This window comes from Strix aluco, chromosome 3 (assembly GCF_031877795.1).
Source record: "Strix aluco isolate bStrAlu1 chromosome 3, bStrAlu1.hap1, whole genome shotgun sequence".
Classification (NCBI taxonomy): domain Eukaryota; kingdom Metazoa; phylum Chordata; class Aves; order Strigiformes; family Strigidae; genus Strix; species Strix aluco.
Genome location: NC_133933.1, coordinates 48052101 through 48075149, shown reverse-complemented (window position 1 = coordinate 48075149; position 23049 = coordinate 48052101). Strand labels below are relative to the sequence as shown.

Sequence of the window (23049 nt, the reverse complement as noted above, 5' to 3'; positions counted from 1 at the left end):
AGGGCGCACCGCGCGCGGCCGCCGCGAGGGGCCGGGGCCCTCGCCGAATGCTAATGAGCCGAGGGGGCAAGGCTGGCGCCTGCGCGGTGGGGCGCTGGTGGCGCATTTTCCCCCAAGAGGGGAAGGTGGCGCCCGGCGGAGCGGAAGGGGGTGGCGCTTCGAGCGCTGCCGCCGCCACTGCTGCGGACGGAGGCTGCTTGGGAGAGCGGGGCGCGGCTCCGGCTGGCGGTGGCGGCGAGGTGAGCGGCGGCCGCCCGGGCTGCGGCCGGGTGCCCGTTAGCCGGCCGTTGCTGGCGGGAGGCGCTGTCGCCGCTCGGCGTCGGGTCCGGGCGGGGGAAGTGGGAGGGGGGGCGTGCTCCTCCGCGGAGCCGGTCCTTCCCCGCCACGCAGGGTCGGGCGGCGAGGGCCAGCCCGGCTGCGGGGGGAGCGGGTCCCGCGGCCGCCCCGCCCAGGAGGGGCTGGCGGGCTGCCCGGAAGGGGGCCGGGAAGGGGCGCGGGGGAAGGGCGGCCGGAGCCGGCGTCCGCCGCCGTCAGTGCTGGGCGGCGCCGGCGGGCAGCGGCGCCGTCGCCGGGGCGGGCTGGCTGAGCGCTGGGGGGCCGGGGCTGCGCCGGACTGGCGGCGGGCGGCGCTTCCCTCCCTGGCGACCGAGCCTGGCTACCGGCAGCGCAGATCAGAAAATGGGGGTGGACGGCGGGTAGGGGGAGCGAGGAGCCCTCGGCTCTCGGTCTCGCTTTATCTAAAATGGCGCTGGCGAGGCTGGGCTGCTCGCCTTGGGGCTGTGGAAGCAGCTGGGGAGGCTGTGCCGTCTCCGTCGCGTTTACATCTCTTAAGTTGAGCTCTGGAAAATGAACCCTCTTTCCTTTGGTTTGACACTGTCGTTTTGGGCGGGGGTTAGGTATCTGCAAGCAGGGCAACAACTTTTATGTTGGTTGCAAAATGGCAGTTTTAATCTGAGAAGCGATTCAGGAGTAGTCACGGTTTCTACCTGCTCTTTTTCTGTCTTCTGCCTGTGACCTGTCACAGCATAGTGCCAGTTTGACAGCCCAGGTGGTGTTGTCTGGCTTCTGTAACGTTCGTGCTCCATTGTATCTGGAAATCCTATTAAAATCGAAGCCCAATTCCATCAATAGCGTGTTATTGTTGTTCTGGCGTTAGTGTTGAAAATGGAGATGTGGAAAGCTGCTTGTTTACTTAGCTGCATCTTCGGGGAAAGTGTGTGACTATCCTTACACTTGGGGAAGTTGCCTACCCTTAAGTTGAATACAAGGTTTTGTTCGATATCGGCCTAGGAAGGATTGTAAAGAAGACTCTACTAATTAGAATGAGAATGTGGACTAAGGTGACAAGCATCCTGCCCAAATTACATTTGGATTGAGAGCCTTGATAGCCTCTTTGAAACAATACACATTCAGAACAGTTTCTGTGTATTCCTTCTGAAACACACTTTCTCACTCCTACATCCCCCAATCTGGGACTTTCTTTTTCACTGGTTACAATGAAACCAGTGTCTCCACTCTTTAAATTCTGTGATGGAGCCGATTTAGGAACTTTCTGGATGGTTTCTTTGCACTTATGGCTCTCTGCTCCTATGGTGGATCTTCTTTATTTTCTGTGTAACCGTACTGTTGAAGCCACTGAGATAACATCGCTTTTTAAAATACCATCTGTATATTTAACCCAGACAATTTCAGTGATCGTATTCCCTTAATTTGGAGGAGGGAGAGAATATTCTGAAGAATGGGTTGGAAGGGATGGGGTGAGAAGCCGTTTTACAAAGTTCCAAAGTGAAGATGTTTCTTGACGTGTAACCTAGAATTAAAATTATTTGCATCCTCTCTAGAAAGCTCCTAGGCACAGATCACAGCTTCAAGTATAGTTTTAGAGTAGTTCTGACTTATGGAAGCCCGTGTCACCATTTTATTCTAGTGTCTTGTGTATTTTCAAAGAGATTGTCAGAGAGGTTTGTTGCAGTCTGAAGCAATTCTGTGGGCTCTCTGTTGTGATTGCATGGCCTGTGCCCATAACAGCTGTTCTGTGTGCTTATGTGGGGATACTGAGGAATAACTGGAAAAATAACTTAGTCATGCGTAAATTGAAATGCACCAAGTGTGTGTACTGGTTTAAAAGGCAAAATGCCCTTAACTGCTTTAATCCTTGTATGTGTAATCAATTCTTGCACTTTCACTAACAAAAGGCTTTGCATTCCTTTTAATTTACTGCTTAACTCCTGGCAGTTCTACTTTTTATTAGGAGGTGCTGACTGAGATCTTGCCTCTAAATGTCTTCACTGAGAAGACTTTCTGCAACAGTGTAACTTCCATAGTAAATTGGTCAGTCACCTAGGCAGGAAACCTTTAATATCAAGCATTTCCCAAGTGTGTCAAAGAGAAGTAATACTACAAGTCTCATATCGTATTCTTGCTTACAGACCTTTATAAGCAACGTCATTTACATATTTATTTAAGTGTCCCTTTCTTTGTATAAGTTTGGGGGAGATTCTGCTCACTGTTCTGGCTTTGGCGGGTGTGTTAGATGAGAAACAGTCTGATTGTTCATGAGACAGCTACATTTTCCCGTAGTGGAGGTTACCTATCACTTCATTTAAAGGTAGCATAGCAGTCTAGAAAAGTTGAACTCTATAGTGATTTAAGCTAAGTTACCATCCACTCTTTGTCTGTTACTTTTTTGCTTCCCTTTTATTAAAAAAAAAAAAAAATAGATCTTGGCACTTGTGGGATAAGTGCCTGACTAATTTTCTGGTGATAAGCACAGCAGCATTTCAGGTGGGCTCCTATTAGCTTTGTGACAAAAGAAGCAAATATTTAGTTTCATGCTGTGTAATACTAGTGAATTTCAAGTTAGTTGGGGATTCTGAATATTGTCTTAGTGTCCTACAGACAGGCAAGAAACCTCCTAATTCCCTGGGGGGAGAGGAAGAACTTTTAATATTAACTTTTAAGCGGTAGCTTTTACAGAGGAGCAATTCCAACCCTAACATCTCTTCCCAGCTATGTTGGATAGCTAGGCACTTTCAATTCTAAACCATCTGTGTGGCTTTTTGACAAATAATAGTCACAGGAGAGTTGCTAAGTTGATAGTATGTCCTTATATCCATCTCTACCAGCTTCTTTCTGCTTAAAACATCTGGAGGTGGACTGTGATAATCTTTTTGATTTCACTTCCTCAGCGAAGTCCTTTGAGACTTATGCTTGATATGTAAAGGTACAGTTTGACAGCTGACTCTCAGTGGCAGTGCCGGCTTAAAAGCAGTTCATATCCCTTCAGCTCTACCCACAAGCTGAAAACAAAACAGGGAGTTGAGGGTGTCAAATCTGATTTAGATTACTGTGTGGCCTGACAGCTAGTTCTGCTGGCACACCATGGGATAGGATGGAAAGGCTGTACTCCTTATTGTGGCATTTCTGCTAAGAAAGTATGCAAAGGTTTCCCAAAAGGTGCAGTCTTATGAGCGTTTTGTTGGCAACTGTGTTTGCTTAAATAGCCTTCCTTGCCCCTGAAGTGCTGATCCATTTAGTTAACATATGCAGTGAAGTGAATAAAGGAATTGATCCACACCTAAACTTGGAAAGTAGTTATTAATGCAGATCGGTTTCCAAGCTTGGGCTGCTACAAATACTTACGAGTGTGGTGGAAATGGGAGTAGATGGGAACTGACTGAGCTATACTGAAAGGGAAGGGTCATGAATGATGACAAAGACCAGTGTGTCCAGGTAGCTCAAGTGGAAGCAGTAATCTTAATGCTGATCTTTTGCGGTTTTGATGGGAAAGTATTGCTGGATTATTTTGGGCAAGTGTGGAACACAGTTTATTCCACTCAGTTAAACACTCCCCTTAGTGTACCTATATTAAAAACGTGTCAATCCATACTTACAAATAACTACAAAAAATAGTCCTTTTATGGATAATTTATATAACTATTCAGTTTCTCCAGGGGCAAAAAGTACATCCTTTCCAGCTAAGTATACAGCTAAGTAGCTGAGAAATGATGCTGAAGTAGCATGAGACTTTATGCTACTGCTGCAGTTCCTGTCTTAAAATGACATTAGAAGAATTGTTTTGAGCTGCTGCATCTGCAGTGCAGCAAGGAAGGCTAGAGGTGAAAGGACAGAAAATCTATCCTAGAAAACAGTCTGGAAAAAAAATCCAGATATAGATGACCAAAGGTATGTGAACTGAAACATAATCAATAGAAAATTGTTGAGCTATGTAGGGAATGGATCCTAAAAGATTTATCATAAGAGTCTATGATGTATATAGTATATGAGAAAGTGTAAAGATGTCTGTATACTTAAACAGAGGTAAGAAAATGGTATATTCCTGTTCTACCTTTTAAAACAGGACTGAAGAATTCTATCAGAAGGCTGAAGCTAGTGTTCAACTTGTTTAGGTTGCTTTGGTGTGAGGTGTATTTTCTGCTCTTAGGCGTCTCCACTTTTGTATGGGGAAAGCATTTAGGGAGGTCTAATCAGATTAATCATATGAGGTTTTGTATGTGCTGAGTGTCTTCTCTAAAGACTTACAGTGGAGCTTCATTGTTGTGAATGCTGATGTTTTAAATACTTTATCATCTAAGCCCTGTAATACATATAAAAGAGCAAACAAAGTCTAGGACTTGGTTTAAACATTATCCATGAATAATGAAAAAAACCTGTATTTAGTACACATGCTTGTTTCTTTTCTAAATGACATCCAGAAAACTTTTTTATGTAGTGAAGGTAATATTAACCGAAGGTGGCATGTTCAAAATTCAAATATTTGCACCTAACCTTTAAGTCAGCTGACTTTATTAATTGTATGCATCTGTTTTACTTCCCTTATTTTTGATCTAAATAGTGTTAATAACACTTTCTTTAACAGTGAACTACCTCATACAAAATAAAGAAATGGATGAGATGGATGAAACATCTAAAAGAATCCTAGAGCCATACCAGTATTTACTTCAACTACCAGGCAAGTTTCTTTGTACTGTGTTGATTTTAAATATAAAAATTGTTTTTATAGCAACTTTTGTCTCAGGAAGTATAAACCAATAAGTTTATCCGTTCTTGATTTGTGGATTTAAGAGTAACTACAAGTAATACTTCTCAAAATTTGTTCTTTTCTTCCTCTTGTAGAACCACCCTTTTTAGTGAGATTGGTACAATAGCTCTTGAGAATGTTGCAGTATAAGTAGTGTTTCAGTTACTCTTGTTCTCCATTCAGAGTAGCTGACTTGCTACTTTTTAAAACTGATAAGGGCAAGTACTGAAGACTTGATCCCATTCTTAAAGAACAAAATGTCATCAGCCCTGAGTTTATCTGCTGGCTATACTGGACTCAATGGAGTAGTGTGGGTTGTTTGGTTTTTTTTAATAGCCTTGTTCTTTTGTGTAAGTTCTTCTCCCTGATATTTGTAGGGCCAGGCATTCTTACAGCCAATTTTGGCTGTCCCTGGATTGCTTCACTTGCCAGAGGATCAACCAGTCCTTGTGTGGTATCAGGTGACTAGCAACACATTCAAATGTAGTTTTCATTCTTGAACAGTACCTATTGTAACAGAATTTGGGAGGCAGTTTGATAGAGAACTACTGTATGGTTATGCCTCTGGGAAGCCTCTTTGACTAAACAGACAGATTTTTTGCTCTGGCTTTTACTTTACACCTAAAGCATAAGGAAGACCATACAAGCTATCAAAGTGACTAACTTTGTAAAAATAGTGGTGGAACTACTTTGTCATTTGGACTATTATGTGGTTGCATTCTGTCCAGCTTATACTGCATATTGGTGGAGTTAAGGAAGGTACAAAATGTGGTAAATATTAAGGAAAATGATTCTGACCAAAATTATGTCTGACTGGGGTAGAAGACCTTCTGTCTAGACAAGTACCATAATGAATTACAGGCATAGTACAAAGTGGCTTTTGCACATCTGCAACAAGACCTGTATATCAGCAGGGTGGGTCTTGTGAGTCCTAATTCATTATACCTGTGTATAATGAATTTCATTATTAATCTCTACAAATATCCAGGATTGTCTTGTCTACATTAGTGATTTCATTTGACTTGGCAGTTAGCATTACTTGAGTTGAAAAATAAGAAAAGGAAAGAATTTGGCAGTACCATGCCTTTTTCATGCCAGAAAGCTCGTTTCCCATTTCCTTACAGTATATTCCATTTGGGTATGTTGAACTGGGTGGTGGTTTTGCTAGGGAACTACCTTGAGAATGAGTCTATGATATTCTGAAGAGCATTCTGAGAGCTGGTCCTGAAGAAATTTACTTTCTTCCAACATCATCTTTAAGTGTACTTTTTGTTTAGTTAGATTATCTCATATAACCACAGTATATTGTAACACCTCTGCATCTTTAGTTGCTTTAGCTATTTTTTAGGCTATTGTAGGTACCAGCAAAAGAAGCTCAGCTTCCTGGTAGGAAATACACAACAGTCAAAAAGTACCCAAAAGCTTCCATGGGCAAAAGTGCTTGACTAATCTCTTCAGTTAGCTTTTGCTTTAAATGATGCATCTAGGATATACACTTAACCTTCCCACCTTGACTCCTGTGGCTAAATTCCTATACTTTGTGAGTGAGTTCAACCCTGATCACTCTATGCTGATGTTTTACTTACTGACAGTGCAAGCATTTTATGTCCTCTCCTGCTAAACTATCATAAATCTGGTTGTTCACTTCAACACGTTGATCTTGTGTTTATTTAGTTTCGGGGAAGGTGAGATATAAGATACACTTCTCTCTATGCAGAAATGGTGATGTGATTCAGAAGGGAAGACTTCTCTTAAACCAGGCAGGTAAAAGTGGTGTGTACCTGTGGAAAGCTTGTACCGAGTAACTGGTGAAGCAGTGAGGGTTTGCAATCATATAGCTGGATGTTTACTGTTTCTGAAACACTGGCTTTGCCCAAAGTCAGCTATGCCAAGTACAGATCAGTAGGAGCCAGTTACTTGTGTGAACCTTGGAATCAGTATGAGCGCCAATTCTGGGTGAGAGGAAAAAGTTGGGCATGTGCTAGCTGTTCATAATTAGGGTGGAGCCCAAATGAGATGCCTGAGCTAATCTAACAAACTTGCTGAAAGAGGCAGTTTCATTCCATCTTCCTTGTGCTCCTGGCAGTATTCTCCTGCTTCTTAACTGGTGCCAGTTCTCAGCTTGCTAGCCAAATGATTAAGTAGTATCAATCACCCAACCTGCTAAAAACTTGCCTAGTTAATTTTCTCTTGTCTTGTTAGTGATCTGGGACAAGGAGCTGTTTGTGCTGGATCAGCCTGAGCTCTGAGGGGCTTTTGCAGAAAGCTTGGCTGAGTATCAAATACATACACTTGTGGCCCTACAATAGTCCACTTGCTTATCTTTTAAGACTAGTTAAAAAACAAACTCTCCAGATGGTTTAGTAACCTATGAGAACTTGAATGAACTTAGATACATATCAAACTTTGTTTACATAAAAAGGGATTGTGTAACAGTATTAAGGTTGTTTGGAAAAAAAAAAGTGCCTGGTAATGTCTGTGGTGTAAGAACACAAATTTTTATAACTGCTAAGGATTAATTCCTCAATACTGAAGCTGATTACTCTGCTTCCCATTAATGAAATGGGACTTCTAATGGTAACAGTTTGGGGCTGATACTGAAACTAAGCTTGTCTGATTCTTTGACTTCAACAGCACTAGGATAGAGAAGCTACTAGGCTTAAGGTTTTTTTTACTATGTGGCTATTTTAACTGCTAGTGTGGTGATTAATGTTTATTCCTTCAGTAACGATTTAGTGTTTGAGAGAACATACATTCTGAAACAGTAACTTTTCTTGCAAAATCTTACTGTAGTAGAACAGTGCAATATTAGTTTATAGTGGTGTTCTGCTTAATCTAGTATTCCATCCTTCAGTTTTGTAAACAAAGTGCAATAAACAGGACTAATGTTCATGAATTTCAATATGGTTTGTCTCAAAAATGCCCTGATTCACACGATGAATCTTTTATCTCTAAATGGCTGGATTAACAGCAGTAGCTGTTTTGCAGCACTAAGGAGAATGTGGAGTTTCAGTTGCAGTAAAACCGACATAGTAAACAGCTTGCTATTGAAGGAGGTAGATTCTGATCCCATTGATGACTGTGCATCTTCCCTTTCATGTCCCTCTGGTCTTGGCTGCAGTCTTTCCTGGGCTTGTTCAACAAGCTAAACAATCAAGACTGGCTTTTGTTTTTCAGCTTTTTTTACTGGATTGTTGCACTTGACCAGCTTGGTGAAGGAGGTAAGCACTGCAGGGCATGTTTCCTACCACTGGCACATCTACACTTAGCACATCAGAGGCCTCAACTTGGGTCAAGTTCCTGAGAGAGGCTGCAGGGATGCCTGAGGGCACCCACTGGACCAGAAGAAAGTGACGTCCCTGCCCCTAAAAGGTGTGCTGTGGTGGAAAATGTGTGTCACCAATCAAAGGAGCAGCAAAAGGGGGTCAGCAGGCTGAATCTGCAGTGTCTTGCTTTTTGTAATTTCTGATGCTGTGCAAGAGCCTGAAACCTCCAGGTATAGTGAAGGAATGGCAGGAACAGTCTGTGTATATCAGGATGGGAAATGGATACTCTCACAATGGTGAAGACTGGGAGCTGATGGCTTCTAGCACCAGGAGAAAGGTTCCTGTTCCTTGAGTAGATGTATAATTGTCAGATAAATTTAGTGCACTGGAAGAAGACACATGGCTGGAAGCTCTGTGTACAACAAAGCATCAGTGGCGGTAGAAGTGATAGTAGTGGGGAGACTGACTCCTGCAAGGGACAGAGGCCTCTCTCTGAGCTTCTGTCCTAGGGAAGTTTGCTGCTTGTGGGTAACTCATCAGGGATGTTACGGAGGGACTGCCAAGGTGTTTCACCCTCGGACTACTTAACCCTGCAGCTCTTTCACTTGAGCACTAATGGATATAGCAAGGGGATGCCTGGAGCTTATCAAGCATGACTATATATGGCTTTTGGAATGGGGGCCAAGGGCACAGGAAACCAGGTGACTTTTCTCCATGATCCTCAACCCCCTTCCCCTCACCATCAAGAGGAACAGACAGATCCTGCCTGTCAACAGCTAGTTAGTTGCAGAGCTGATATTGGTAGAGATTTGGGTTTTATGACCATGGGACTACCAGGAGGAGATAGCATCCACCTTACCCAAGTCAGAGCAAAAGCGTCTCTACCAACAGGCTGAGCAACCTGATGAGAAGGGACTTAAAGTAGGTATTACAATAGAGGGGAATGCCTACACACAGTCAAGTAAGGAAATGGTAAACTTACAGACAAAGGGTGTAGGCTGATGTGGACAACAGGCACCTGAAGGCAGCCCATCCCAGGTGGATGCACTCAAACAAGGAAGTGTGAACAGGACAACATGATGGGGGAAGCTCCCACTTTTTCTGGGGATCTGCAGGATTGGGTGCCTCTGAAGTGCCTCTACACAAATGCATACAGCCTGGGGAATAAACAGGAGAAGTTAGATGGCTGCAGGCAGTTGCAGGGTTGCAGTTTTATTGGGGTATCTGATGTGGTATAGCTCACATAGCTAGAGCCCTGCAAGGAATGGATATGGACTGCTTAGGAAGGCACTCTGGGATAGCAAGGAATGGGAGTTGCCTTTTATGTGAAAGACCAGCTGAACTGCATGGAGCTCTGCCTTTGGTCACATAAGCCTGTTGAGAGTTTATGGGTTAAGATTAGAGGGCAGATCAACAGGGGTCACGCTGTAGTGGGTCTTTGCTACAGACCACCTGGGCAGGAAGAAGTAGATGAGGCCTTTAGACAACTGGAAGATGCCTCATTTACAGGCCCTGGTCCTCATGAGACCTCAGCTACTTTAGTATCTGGTGAAAGAATCAACAGAGCAGGGCACAGGCAACCCAGGAGGTTTCTGGAATGCACTAGTGACCACTTGCTAACACAGGTGATAAAGGAGCTAATGAAGGCAGGCATTATGCTGGACCTCACACTTAGAAACAACAAAGAATTGGTTAGGACGTTAAGACCAGGGCAACCTTGGCTGTAGTGACCATGAGATGATAGCATTCAGGATCCTGAGGAGAAGGAACAAGACAAAAATCAGCATCACAACCCTGGAGAGGTTAACCCTGTTTTGAACAGAGAGCTAAGCTAAACAATTCTACAGTGACCTTGATCTGTAATAAGTGGCTGCCCAGGTTTAAAAGTATATATGGCTGCTCTCTTTGCTTCTCTTCCTGCAGTTCACTTATGCTGGCTGTAGTGTTCTTGTAGCAGTGTAGGGAGGTCTGCTTGGGGAATTTATCCGTTTAACCCTAATCCATCAGAGGACAGAGCTAAACATGAAAGTGTACAATATAGCTGAGGTAATACAGTAGCTTGCTTCCTCCAGAAGGGCAATGCCCCCTTCCCCTGGCTCTCAGCATCTGCTGCTTACCCTGTACTAACTCTGGCAGATCCACTTTACAAGCTGACTCAGTATATAAAGCTGGCAGAAAGCTAACCTAGCAAAAAGCCGTCAGTTTTCTGCTGGGGTAATGAGTTGAGTTAGCTTAGTGAGACTCTAATGAGGGCTAGGTTAATAGTCCCTCTGCTCTTTACCATGCTGTTCTAGCCCTTTTATGTACCCTCACTGTAAGTGGGGTGCTGCCCTAAGGGCATAATTTATGGTCACTTTAATGCAGCAAGAGTGAAGAAATACTAATCAGGACCCTGTCCAGAGCTGGAGGTCTGTGGGTTTTAGGTCTGTACCCTGTCACAAGAACAACTGGGTATATAGAAAGTAAGTCAAGCTGATTTTTTTCTTTTCTTCAGAGAAGCATCTTATCTGTCTGAAGGGGTGGGAGGGATTGTCCTCAGTACAACATCTTTAATCTAACTTGGTCTTTGTTTCAAGGATAAGGGTTTTACATTCTTATCTGTAGAAGGAATTTCATCAGTGTGAGTCTGTTATGTTCTGAATGGTTTTTTTCTCACCTTTTCCATCCGGCATTACTAAGGAGAAAATCTTCCCATAGTTGCTGTTGATTTGGGTCATACTGGGGTCCTAAGCAGATTAAACCAAATGCATTTAGCATAACTTTGATAAAAGCTTGGTGCAGTAATGTCTGTTATAGCTCTATACAGTAGGAAGAGCTTCTAATTTTGAAAGTCAGACCTCTATATTCTTCAGTTTTACAATAGTCTGCTTAGAATAATTAACAGAGCAGTGACACATGACAGTGAAGAAACTGGATAATTCTGCCAGAGTTAAGTTTTACTCATTTTGATTTTGTCCTAGTGTCCCTGGATTGTTGTCTCCTCTAGTTTGGGGAGAAGAGAGGTGTAGCAAGGAATGGAGGCTTCTGCATCCAAGTTTGAGACCAGTATTAGAGGGGTTTCGTCTTTTGCCATCATAGCATGGCTATAGGCATAAAACAAGCATACAGAAAATTGCTGTAATATCATATAGATTGGGTAGGATTGACTTCAGAACAAGATATAATAACATTTATGTAGAAATAATGTCCTTTAACAGGGCTCACACAAGCAAATCTGCACCTATAAAAGGAAAGATGGATGCTTCCCTATACAGATAGTGGTTTTTCCTTGAATAGTCAGTGTCTAGACAGCCTTGTTAGTCAAGGTAGACAAGTTAACAATTCAAATGCTGCCTGTACTAAGGAACTGAAGTGGCTAAATCCATTGTGCATGTTAATAATCCATTTAGAGTGTGTGCTAGTAGTTATGTTCCCCATGACGAAATAACACTTGTTGCTGAACATCCAGCATTCCATAAGCATATTTTCTAGGAAACACATTCAGAAAAACAGAATTAGCTGCTTAATGTAAAAAAAGCAGGTGTTGTCTGTATCAATGTAACTTAGAAGTGAATAAAGAGCTGAAGATAAGGTACACTTCCTTAATGTGATATTGTCTGAGTAGTTTTCTTTACGGATGTACTGAAATATTTGTTAATACTTAACTGGCAAGCCATGTAGTTTGGCAGATGTTTGTAACAGTTATTCTCAATATTTTTGAGCAAAATTTCTCCTCAGTTAACTCATGCCATTATTTAAAAATAAAATATTGAACCTCTGATGGAGGTTATTTTGACCCTCCCCTTACACAGTACTGGTGGTCACAAGTGTGTAGTGAGTCAGGTCAGGGAGCCAATCTGGCTAAAATCTGGTCTAACCACATGGGGGAAAGGTGGGAAATATCAGTGTTTGAAGTGTTTCAAATCCTTACTATCTACAGATGTTGTCAGAAGCAGGTCTAACTTGAATTAGTGGTGGTGCTTAGTTAATGTAAGAGGTTTTTAAACTCTTGGGTACTACTCTAATTTTGTATTTAAATTTGAATTCTGGTTACCTGTGTTAAAATACTGAACTTCTAAGTCAGCAAATTATTGATTTAAATAAACAGGTTTTAAAAAAATAATTTAGAACCAGTTATGTACTTTCCTGATAGAAAGAAAGCCTGCCATGAGGAGCGTAAAATATCTGTTCTGATGTTTGAGAGACAAAACAATCCCTCCCTTCTGCAGAAATCTGTTAGTGTTTAAAACTGAGCACAGAAAGCAAAAATGGAGAACGCAAGCCAATGACAGTGTATGTCCAGGTAAGAGTGCTCTTTCACACAGGACAGAGCCAGAGGACAAAGCTGTTAGAGGAAAGAAGACGCACCTTTTCGTTAGTCTGTTCTGATGAAAACTAAAAGATGGTGGTGATAGGAAACAGTAGAAATCTTTGAGAACTGAGGCAAAAATTGAAGCCCTCTGAGCCAGGGAGGAAGGTTATCGCCCTTGCCACAGAGCCCAAACCACAAAGCTATTGCTAACCTGGTGGTGACTTAATTAGAAAAGGAAAAATCCTCAGTCTGGTTTCTCCAGGGTATAACACTGCAAGTGAATCTACCCATTTTTATTATTCTGTTCTGTATGTGCTGGTCACACAGTGATAGAGAAGCCTTAGGGAGAGATTAAAATGTAGAAATTTCCTCAGTGCTATGGGCAAGATGCATCATCAATGTGAGGACTAATATTGCAGAATCATTAGGTTTAAGTCTCAGTACATCTTGAGTGGGTATGGAACCCACTGTCTAGGTCACACTGCTTTGAAGTTTATGTAAAACTCTTTCCAGAGGCCTTGTTGGTGTGAGCTGTGTATGCAGAGCTGTTTGTCTAAACCTGTCTTGCAGTTATTCAGAGATCTTGTACATAGCTGAACTTCTCAAAGTTAAGAGCAGCATTGTCTCAGTGTGTGTAGGGGATGACTTTATTTCATATTGATCATCAGTAGACACTGAATTTGTACATGACTTCTGGCAATTTAGTAAAGAAAGCTAGCATCAATAATTTATAGGCATATAGGTTAGCTTCTATTACACTTTACAAGACAGTTGATCTTATCTGGGTTTAATAGTAATGCTAATTTTAACACTGAACTTGGACTTTTGATCTTTCATTCCTGTGAAACAGGGTGACTGCTTGGTTCCACCAAACTAGAATTAGCCAAAGCGGAACAAATCCTATTATTTGTAGGTAGGCTTTTCGGGTATAAATGTCTGAATTCTTGGAAAGTTCTATTCTGTTTGGAATGTTCTGTTCAGATTTTTGTTAAGAGTTATTTAGTAAGTATATCAAATGTCACTTTCCTGTGTTACAAATTATGAATAGCAAGTGAAGAGTACTACAGGAGAAAGACCTAAAAATGGATGGAAATAGATACTCAACAAATATCTGTATCTCGAACTAATAATGAATCATAATTGAAACTTCTTAATCTGTACATATACAAAATCAACGTGCCTGGCAAACTAGGGCTTACTTTCAGATGTAGGAAGCTGATCTGTACAGGTTACCAACATACTCAGGATCACTTACTAATTAAACTGCCACAACTAAATACAGTAACTGGTAAATGTGCTTTGCGTATTACTGTGAAATGTTTAAAATGGAAGTTGCTGATAATTGATGTCTATACAATGAGGAAATAAGCTACACACTAAGATATATTTTCTGCTTTCAGGTTATCACACTGATCAGTTTACTGCTCTCAAGTCAGCTATAGTTGTTAAGACAAACTGTTGGCCCTAATAATGAACTACGTGATTTTTATAAACGCCTATAATATTTTTATTGTAGGTAAGCAAGTGAGAACCAAACTGTCACAGGCCTTTAATCACTGGCTGAATGTTCCACAAGATAAAATACAGGTACTGGCTAATTATTTTTAAAGGGCTGTTATCTATCTTCCAAGATTACTGATAAGAGATGGTTCTCTAACATAGCTTAAATGATCAGAAATCTTAAGTGCACTAATTTCTGAATATATTAAAGTAAACTTTCAGGAAAACAACTTCAGTGCAAAGCTTTGACTGTGATGTAGCACTAAAGAAATTACTTGTCTTATGTAGAATAGTTACTACTTTCCAAGTGTGCTCAACCTTTTAAGTTATAGATAAGCCGCTACCATTGTTACCCACTTAACATCACTCAGTTATTAACATTGAGTTTTAAATTGCTTATGAAAGAAGCTAGACAGTTACCTTGTAAACTACACAAATATAATGGTTGAAAATAAAAATCTTATGACTGTGATACAAGAATAACAGACAGCAGTTAAATCAACTTCACAAAGCGCTTCATGTTTTGGACCTAAAACTGTGGGTTTATCATACAGTCTAGAGTCCTTACTCTCTAATGAGAAGAACTAAACTAGGAATTCTTCTTCCCTTTTGCTTTTCTGTTGGACAGATCTGTGCAAGATTTGTGGCTGTGTATTTAAACTGTGTCTTGTCAAATGAAACATTATCTTCTTGGTTAGACTAACAGTTTTGCTAAACTGCACATAGGGAGTGCAAAAGATTCCCTGTGTCCAAGACAATATAAGGAATAAAAATAACCAGTTATGTTTTTTGACTCTTACTCAGCTGGTTCCTAGTTAATTTCATTAATTGTTGGCAGAAGTATCTTGAGTTTGTGAAGGAGTCTTCTTTAGGGTGGCTTAAGAGAGGAGGCTACTTCCTAGTCCTCAAGTAGCAAAATGGTTTAAGTGATTTAAACAATGAAGGAAGAGGCTGCATTCATCTAGTAACTCTTCTTTTTCCAACCTGTCTATATCTTTAGCCAGATTTATTCTGGCTTCCAGCTAGACACATCTTACCCTTTGTGCTCAGCTACATACCCAAATAAAATGTATTATATAGCAACCTGTGTATTGTATGCATGGATTTAGTCTTAATATAGATCAGAACTCAAACTGGAAGAAGCCACTAGAAATTATCTAGGATAACCCTCTGCTTAAAGCAGGGCTTTCTTCGTAGCTACTTTAGGCTTCTGGGGGCCTTGCTAAGTTTTGAAAATCTGAGGATGTGGATTCTTCAGTTTCTCAGGTCCTGTCTTTCTGTGCTGAACCCCTTCCATGATAACAAACTTTTCCATTCTGTCCAACTGGGCTTTCTTATGCTGCAGTCTGACTGTTGCCTCTTGCTGTTTTGCTGAGCACCTGTGACAGTATGGGTCCATCTTCTCTCATGCACTATACTAAATTAAAGATGCAGTGCCTCTGAACAGAAGTTACCAGTTCTACCTGTCAACTTTAAACTGATAATCATGTAACCATTATTGAAAACTTAGAGCACTTGTTTTGGTTATCTTTATGAAGAAAACCAACGCTTTAATGTTTCCTTTACCACTTAAACTGTTGTGATAGAACTTAATATTTTTATTCTTCAGGTCATTTGAGAACAAAAGGCCCTGTCGTCTTTTAACCTGCATCCTGACACAATTATTACTGATTTTGTGCATACTTGTACTAATTATAATAAGTTAAGATTGTTGAAGTCTGGAGGACTACCTCTAGTCATCTTTGACATCTCTTGTAATCTTCTTAAGACATCCCAGGTGTCCAGCAGCCTGATTCCCTTCCTGCTATGTGTATTTCTTCTATTAAAAATCTGAATTCTGGCACTTGTTATGGGACTTTTTTTTTTTTACCTTAGATCTTCATGTAGCTTGTTTAGATGATACAGTTGAGGCTACTGTTCCATGGTAGTTCATTTCACTATTGGCTGCCACAACTTCACTTTTTTCTCAGCCAAATGATCTCTTCCCCACACCCCAACTTACTGCATCTGTAGTACCCATCTGATGCTGCACTGAGACACTCAGCTTGTTGAATTGGAGAACACTGGGTTTGACAGATGAACTTTCTTCTAAGAAGGCACTGAAATGGCCTAGTACAGGACCAAGCAAATTTTCAAGCTATTGCAGGTAAGGAGGTAGAAATCTGTGTGTTGAAGTGATAGTGCAGCAGCTACTGATTAGATAGGCTAAGGCTGTAAGAAAGTATAACATTCTGTACTGGTTCTTCAGCTTTCGTTATGAAAATCAGTCTCTTCATTTCCTCAGGCTACTTCCTGTTTTCTAAAATAAGCTTTTTCTGCTGTCTGAACTTTTTTGCTCCTTACTTTCAATTCTGTCCTCCGATACAGTCAGTGGGCAACAACGTATCTTTACAGGTCAAAGTAGGGCTCACTTCTAACTGGTAGATGAGTCAGTGCTTTTTAAGTAGGTTGTTCTTGCAGTCATAACTTGGACAAACAATTAGATTGCTGGGTTTTGTGTTTTAATCTTCGGGACAGTAGTCACTGAACACTAGGTGGCTTGCTGCTCAAGAAAATGCTTGCTGTGAAGTCCCTCTTACTACTTCCTACAGCACCCACCAAGTAGGACAATACTAGGTACTTGTCGCTATTTAATGGTGGCCTTAGTATTTTTTAGAAGCAGTTGTTTTGATGATTGTTGACTGAGTGCGATGTTTGTAGCCACCAAGTGCAATTCGTTCATTAGCTTTAAAATCATATCTTAATCAGATGTGTTTTGCAGTGAGTTTATGCAGCATGCAGTTTTACATGCTTAAATTTATTTCCGTTTAAGCAAGTACTGAATATACCTGTTCCTTGCATGGCAGTTGTGCAATAAAAACAGGATATAGTGTTAAAACTCTTAGTTTCTTGTTGAATTGTCCTGCTTTGGAATTGTTAAGGTTCATTTTTAGTCAAATGCAGTCAGCTACAAGCTTGATGTTCTTAACAGTTTATTGTGTACTTCAGGTGGTGTATGATATTGATCTACCTAGTAACAAGTAGTAAGTGTGTAGGAAGCTTCCCGAAAGAAGTTGTAGCTGTTACCTTTCTGCCAAGAATTTTCCAAATGATGTTTCAGAGAGAATAGTCTGTCCTTTAAGAGCTCAGTACTGAAGATAACTACATGAAGTGTGGGGAAAGAAAGATGAACTCTCCCCACTTATCAAAACAAGGTTTATAAAACAAATGTGTTAATGGATGATACCTGACACTCTCAAGAACTGACTTAGGAAGATCCCAGGTTAGTGAATCTAAACTTGTCCCAACATTGAGTTGCTTTTCTTTTCCTCTATTCATGTTTCCAGTAACAGTTACTGCATGACTCCTAGACAGTGGCATATTTTAGAACTGTAGCAGCAATGAAGAGGAGCATGCAAGTCGAAACACTTCAGTAAGTTTGCTTTGAATCTGAAAACATTACACAAGACAGACCACATGATCCAGGACTTAGAGCAAACTGGCTGATGAAGAGAATCATAAATCTGTATTAACAGTAAAAGCAAGTGGTCTAAAGGGGAACCTCAGTGATAGATAATATCATTCTTTAAAACCTTATTCATTTTAAATAAAATCTTGCAAAACCGGAGGTTAAATTATGTTGGGAGATTTAATAACTTTCTCTTCTTGTAATAGGTTATCATTGAAGTGACAGAGATGTTGCACAACGCAAGCCTACTTGTGGATGATATTGAAGATAACTCAAAGCTACGACGGGGCTTTCCAGTGGCACACAGTATCTATGGAATTCCATCTGTAATCAACTGTGCTAATTATGTGTATTTCCTTGGCTTAGAGAAGGTTTTAACCCTTGATCATCCAGATGCTGTTAAAGTTTTTACCCGTCAACTTCTGGAACTCCATAAAGGTCAAGGCTTGGATATTTACTGGAGGGATACTTACACCTGTCCTACGGAAGCTGAATATAAAGCTATGGTACTGCAGAAGACAGGTGGTCTCTTTGGATTAGCTGTAGGCCTCATGCAGCTGTTCTCAAATTACAAAAAAGACTTAAAGCCACTTCTTAACACACTTGGCCTCTTCTTCCAAATAAGAGATGACTATGCCAACTTGCACTCCAAAGAATATAGTGAAAACAAGAGTTTTTGTGAAGACTTAACTGAGGGCAAGTTCTCATTCCCAACCATTCATGCAATTTGGTCAAGACCTGAAAGTACTCAGGTGCAAAACATTTTACGTCAAAGGACAGAGAACATAGATATAAAAAAATACTGTGTACATTACCTTGAAAATGTGGGTTCCTTTGAGTACACTCGAAATACGTTGAAAGAGCTTGAATGTGAAGCCTATAAACAAATTGAATCACTTGGGGGAAACCCTGAGCTTGTAGCACTAGTTGAACAGCTGAGCAAAATGTTCAAAGAAACTGAAAATTAAAAATTTAACTCCTGGGGTGGATTCAAAGTCTTTTTAAAATAGGAGAATAACCACACTATCTGAGAGATGTGATAATCAGTCTTGCTTAAAACTTTCTCTTGTAGCCATGTTACAGAAATTACTCTTAAAAACAATTTTTCATTGAATATTGAAATATATACCCTATTATCTATACAGTCTTAACTGTAACTGCTTACAGATGGCTTTGTTAAGGCAGATGTACTAGAACTGAAACAAGTTTTGAATCTAAATGTGATCTTCTTTACACAATCATCAGCATTATTTCAGGCCTAAAACTCTCACGTCTTTAACCATGCTACTGTAGGTTTCTGGCAGAAATTCTGTGTTAAGTTAGGTTGACATGAGTATTGTGCATTTTCAAACAACGCTCTAGTAAACCAAAATGTATGATGTTAAATAACAAAAGATACTTGCTACCACAATGCATGTAGAACTGTTGTGTGGTATTTTGAAGTTAGACTTGGGAATATCAGATGGATCAGCTTACTAAGTTTGAAGTGAATATCCTATCCAGCTTCTGGGGATATTTTTAGTGGCATGTGAATTAAGGAAGATAGTACTTTATATGCAAATAAGACTAATGTTTAGTCTGAAATAGCAGCTTTATAAAGATTTCTAAGTACCTTAGAGAAAAGTTTTCATTGCATCAGCAAAGCATAAATTTGCTGCTGATGCCGGCTCTGCAGTGAATAATTTTGATCTCCTGGTTTTAGATTTTTAAACTGAAATATTTTGTAGCCAGAGACTTAAAGCTATGCATTAGAGCTCATACATGTAACTGTAAATAGCAACATAGTAAGCTCTGCTAGAAATGGAATGGGATTCACACCAGGTAGCTTTAGGGCACCATAACTGGTGCAGGTTTCTAAGCTCTGCTTATAATTGAGAGGGGCTTTTCCAGGAGCTGAGTCATAATTCATACTTTATTCCTGTTCTGAATTGTTATCTGGAGGCATGTTACAGGTCTCTCCAAAGAGACAAGTTCTGTAATTTTTTGCTAAAACAGAGTATAGCATCTTGTTCCACAAGCTATAATACCATTTCAGTTTTGTTAATTGCTTAAATAATGCTTTAAAACTATGTACATAGACATACAGAAATAGAACTAGAACTCAGAGGGATATTGAGGGGAGGAGGGCTGATAAGTGACAAAACTCTCTGCTCATCTGTATATAAATGGATATATATATATAAACGTGAACAAAGTGTAAGCAGAGGTGTTTGTTTCTTCTTGGCTGGGCTGGCTTTAATCAGGTTCAGTTCTCTTAGTCTTCACAGGTACATAAAGCTTTGCTTTGGTGTAGGGAGGTAATGGTTTGGATCAAAGGTAGGACTGGTGCTATTAGCAGTGGTTCTAGCTCAAGCATACTCTCAAAAGAAATGTCCAGAGGTACTTGGCTTCTGACAGCTAAAGGATAGTCTTATGCAGGTGTTCATTTACTGTACCTGGAAAGCAGGGAGAGTCACAGTCTCAACCCACAGAAAACTAACTGAAGAAGGTTGCTATAATGTCTTCCCTGGGCAGCATTAAGATTATTCTGAAAGTGATCAAGCATGAAAAAAATTCCGAATGACTGCTTTCAGTCAGAGACATTATGCAGTTATGGATGATAGACTATCCCTTTTATCTGCATGCTGAGGAGAAATCTTTGTCTGCTCTGTGATTAGGCACAGAATAATAGCCTTTTCACTGAATGGACCTGGTTGCTAGGGCTGAATAGCTTAAAGTTGGTGAAAGGTGTCTTTCCTTTAATGTTAATGACAGTAAATTATAATTCCTTTTTCATAACTTCCAGTGCTTAGTGGTAAGCCTGTTAAATCTTTAATATTTTATGAGAAAATACTATCTGCAGCAAAGTACAATGTTTATTTTGTGCCATGTCTTGGGAGTTTCTGAGCACTGTTGCAGCTGATACTGAATGGGGGGGAGCACTGGAAAAACTTGTCAGGAGAATCTCCTAGTTTTACTGTAAAAGATACCTTGTGCCTATCAGGATATTGTAACTGACACATACAATGCGAAGTGCACTTAGTGCCATTTCATGTCTGCTCAGTTGCTGGATGTAAACAGTTTTGTGTAATCGAACATTCTTAATGAGGTAGTTTTTCTTATTTTTGTATAAAACCTCTACTATCTGAGATTTCTATGTTGTCACTTATTTGGTTCATTTTGGCAACTCACACCAGTATTGTTCTAATACCATATCATGATGTGCCTGCATTAACTTAGGAGTAAGTACATTGGAAGTTTTCCAGCTGTAGGCCCTTTAAACCACAAATGGGTAAGAAGGGAAAAGTACCCCTAGAAAAGAAAGCTGAACCAACAAGAAACCATACAGCTCTGTCTTATTCTTCTGCCTTCAAGGCTTTTGATACCAGCATTCAAATCATACCCTGAAGGTATATCTTAAAAGGCCCAGAAGCAGAGTATCATTGCTCTTCACTTTGGTTAGGATGAACTGAGCCTCTGAGGGTTTTTCTTGATGTATTCAGGAGTTGGAAGAGGCTGGGATCTTTCCCCTTCATCTGTTAAGCAGGTAGAGCATCTTTAAGTATTAAGCATCATCAGTGATAATACTTCATAGTCAAGGTAGATTTTGTATTTGGTGCCATAAGATGAGGCTATGCATCCTCATCAGTATTCTCCAGTATTGGCTGTGGTACAAGCTCCTGGTGTTAAGACATGTTAGGAAAATCAGTTTCATAAAGCAGCATGAGAGTTCTCATGGCTGCAGAAATTAGTTTAGTTGTGTAAGTGCTGCTCTCTGTTGCTATGCCTCCCACAATACAGGGAGTAGGGTTTTTTCGTGGTCTTCACAAGAGCTGCATTGCTGTGGAATGGAAATCTGAGTTGCAAGTGGAAATGCCTATGGGTAAACAAAGGGGATGCTGGTTTCAATGTCAGTCTCTCTGAGCCAGAACTGTTACCCTCATCTTCCTACCATTGCCAACAAGTTCTATTTTGATCAGGTTACTACTACATTTCCTGGGGCTTTAGCTCTTGCACTGTGTATAAAGAGAAATGCAAATGCTCATCAGTCTCCAGCATTTTCCCCTACCTCAGTCTGTTTTCAGATTTTGGGCTTGCCTGGATGTAAGTGAATGCTGTCACCTGTCCTTGAGTGGCCAGCCCTTGGATAGGACATCTGTGTCTGCTTCTTCAAAGGCTGATGTTATCCTCATCAATTATACTGAAGATTGCATCATTTCAGTACCTCCGTGAGGAGATAGCTTGTCTTCCTTTGAGCTCAGGCTGTTCAGGTACCCACTAAGAGCAAATTTGTATGTATCAGCCAGTTGTTGATACAAACAGCCTGAAAGTGTTAATGGCAGTGGGAAAGTAGCTGTTGACAATTCTTTATACTTTTAACTTTATGGCTGATTTTGCTAATTATTAAATATCTAAATGCCTCCATGTGCAGGCAGGCAGGAAATAGGGAAATTTCCTGTACTAAGGGCTTCTTTCCCCGGTTATTGTTAAAATGCTAATATGGTATAAAACATGGGATCTGGGGGGTTTTTTGCACCTTCTTATATAAAACTGCATTGAACCCCTGAATTGGGCCAGGCTTTTATTCATGTGCAAGAGCTATATAGGCATCTGTTGCTCTTCTTTGTTCTGTCTTAATCTTATTTTATGTTTCTGGTTTGGTATTTACTATATTCTTTGTATTATTTGCTCAGTACTTTCATTGTAATTCTTTTCTCAGATATATTTCTATTCTGCTACTAATACCATAGCACACACAATACCATCAAACTCAGTTTTGATCCTGGACAAATAAAATAGCCTGGGTCTGCTTTTGAGACATTAAATCTTGGCTCATCCTATGACTTGACAAAAGTAATCCAAGATTTTCTGCAGTCTTGAAATGCCTGGAACTTTTTTCCAAGTGAAAGACTGTAATGTATTTTATACTGCCATAAATTATTTCTGTCCCATATAGCTTGAGCTCCTTTCCCTCTCCTACCCATTTGCTTTCAACACCTGTTTTGCTTTGGTGATAATGCCTGTTAGGCCTTTTTGTGAAAGAACTTAACTAGCTACCCCTGGGGAAGAGAAGTTAATTTTTGTCTGGGTTAATGAATTATCCCACTCAGCAAGAGCCTGATGAATGTCAGAGCTGGCAGGTGGACAGAGGCAAGAACAGAGCCAGGGAAAGGATTTGAGAGAATAAGAAAATACATTTTAGGCTCTCATGTAATTTCACCTTGTCTTACAGCATCTCCTTCACTTTTCTAACAAAGGCTGAAGAGTGTGGCTAGTTTCCCTGAGCTTCCCTTTGTGCTTTCCAAACAGAATGTAAGGGATATTCAAATTAAAAATTATTTATTCTGATGGTTATATAAATAACTTGCATATGTCATCTTAAAGTTTTGATTAAAGGTACAGCTAAAACAGAGTACATTGTTTCATTACTGTATTTTTTTTCTCTAACAATCTTTCTATTCTTGAGGCCAGTAAACCATAATCTGCTATGTGCCTACTTGATTTGATTGTTACCTCACACTGA

At 40.4% G+C, this 23049-nt stretch overlaps 1 protein-coding gene across 14 annotated transcripts; it reads left to right on the top strand.

Moving 5' to 3' along the window:
• Positions 1-102: 102 nt before the first annotated feature.
• On the top strand, positions 103-22938 carry GGPS1 (geranylgeranyl diphosphate synthase 1). Of its 14 annotated transcripts, none has more exons than XM_074818434.1 (5): positions 103-239; positions 4880-4972; positions 5419-5502; positions 14115-14185; positions 17753-22938. In XM_074818434.1, the coding sequence occupies exons 2-5, from the start codon at positions 4906-4908 to the stop codon at positions 18512-18514; spliced, it is 984 nt and encodes a 327-aa protein (XP_074674535.1). In that variant the 5' UTR covers positions 103-239; positions 4880-4905; the 3' UTR covers positions 18515-22938. The 14 variants fall into 14 exon arrangements, with proteins under 14 accessions (XP_074674535.1, XP_074674544.1, XP_074674538.1 ...); XM_074818440.1 differs by lacking the exons at positions 103-239; positions 5419-5502 and adding exons at positions 16069-16244; positions 17425-17510 and having other exon boundaries at positions 4912-4972; XM_074818443.1 differs by lacking the exons at positions 4880-4972; positions 5419-5502 and adding an exon at positions 16112-16244.
• Positions 22939-23049: the final 111 nt, after the last annotated feature.

Bases quoted from the DNA above. Each gene is read 5' to 3' on its own strand.
- GGPS1 (XM_074818434.1), top strand. From the start codon at position 4,906: ATGGATGAGATGGATGAAACATCTAAAAGAATCCTAGAGCCATACCAG. The intron at 5,503-14,114 runs GTGACTAGCAAC...TTTTTATTGTAG, and splicing joins CAGTCCTTGTGTGGTATCAG to GTAAGCAAGTGAGAACCAAA. The intron at 14,186-17,752 runs GTACTGGCTAAT...TTCTTGTAATAG, and splicing joins TTCCACAAGATAAAATACAG to GTTATCATTGAAGTGACAGA.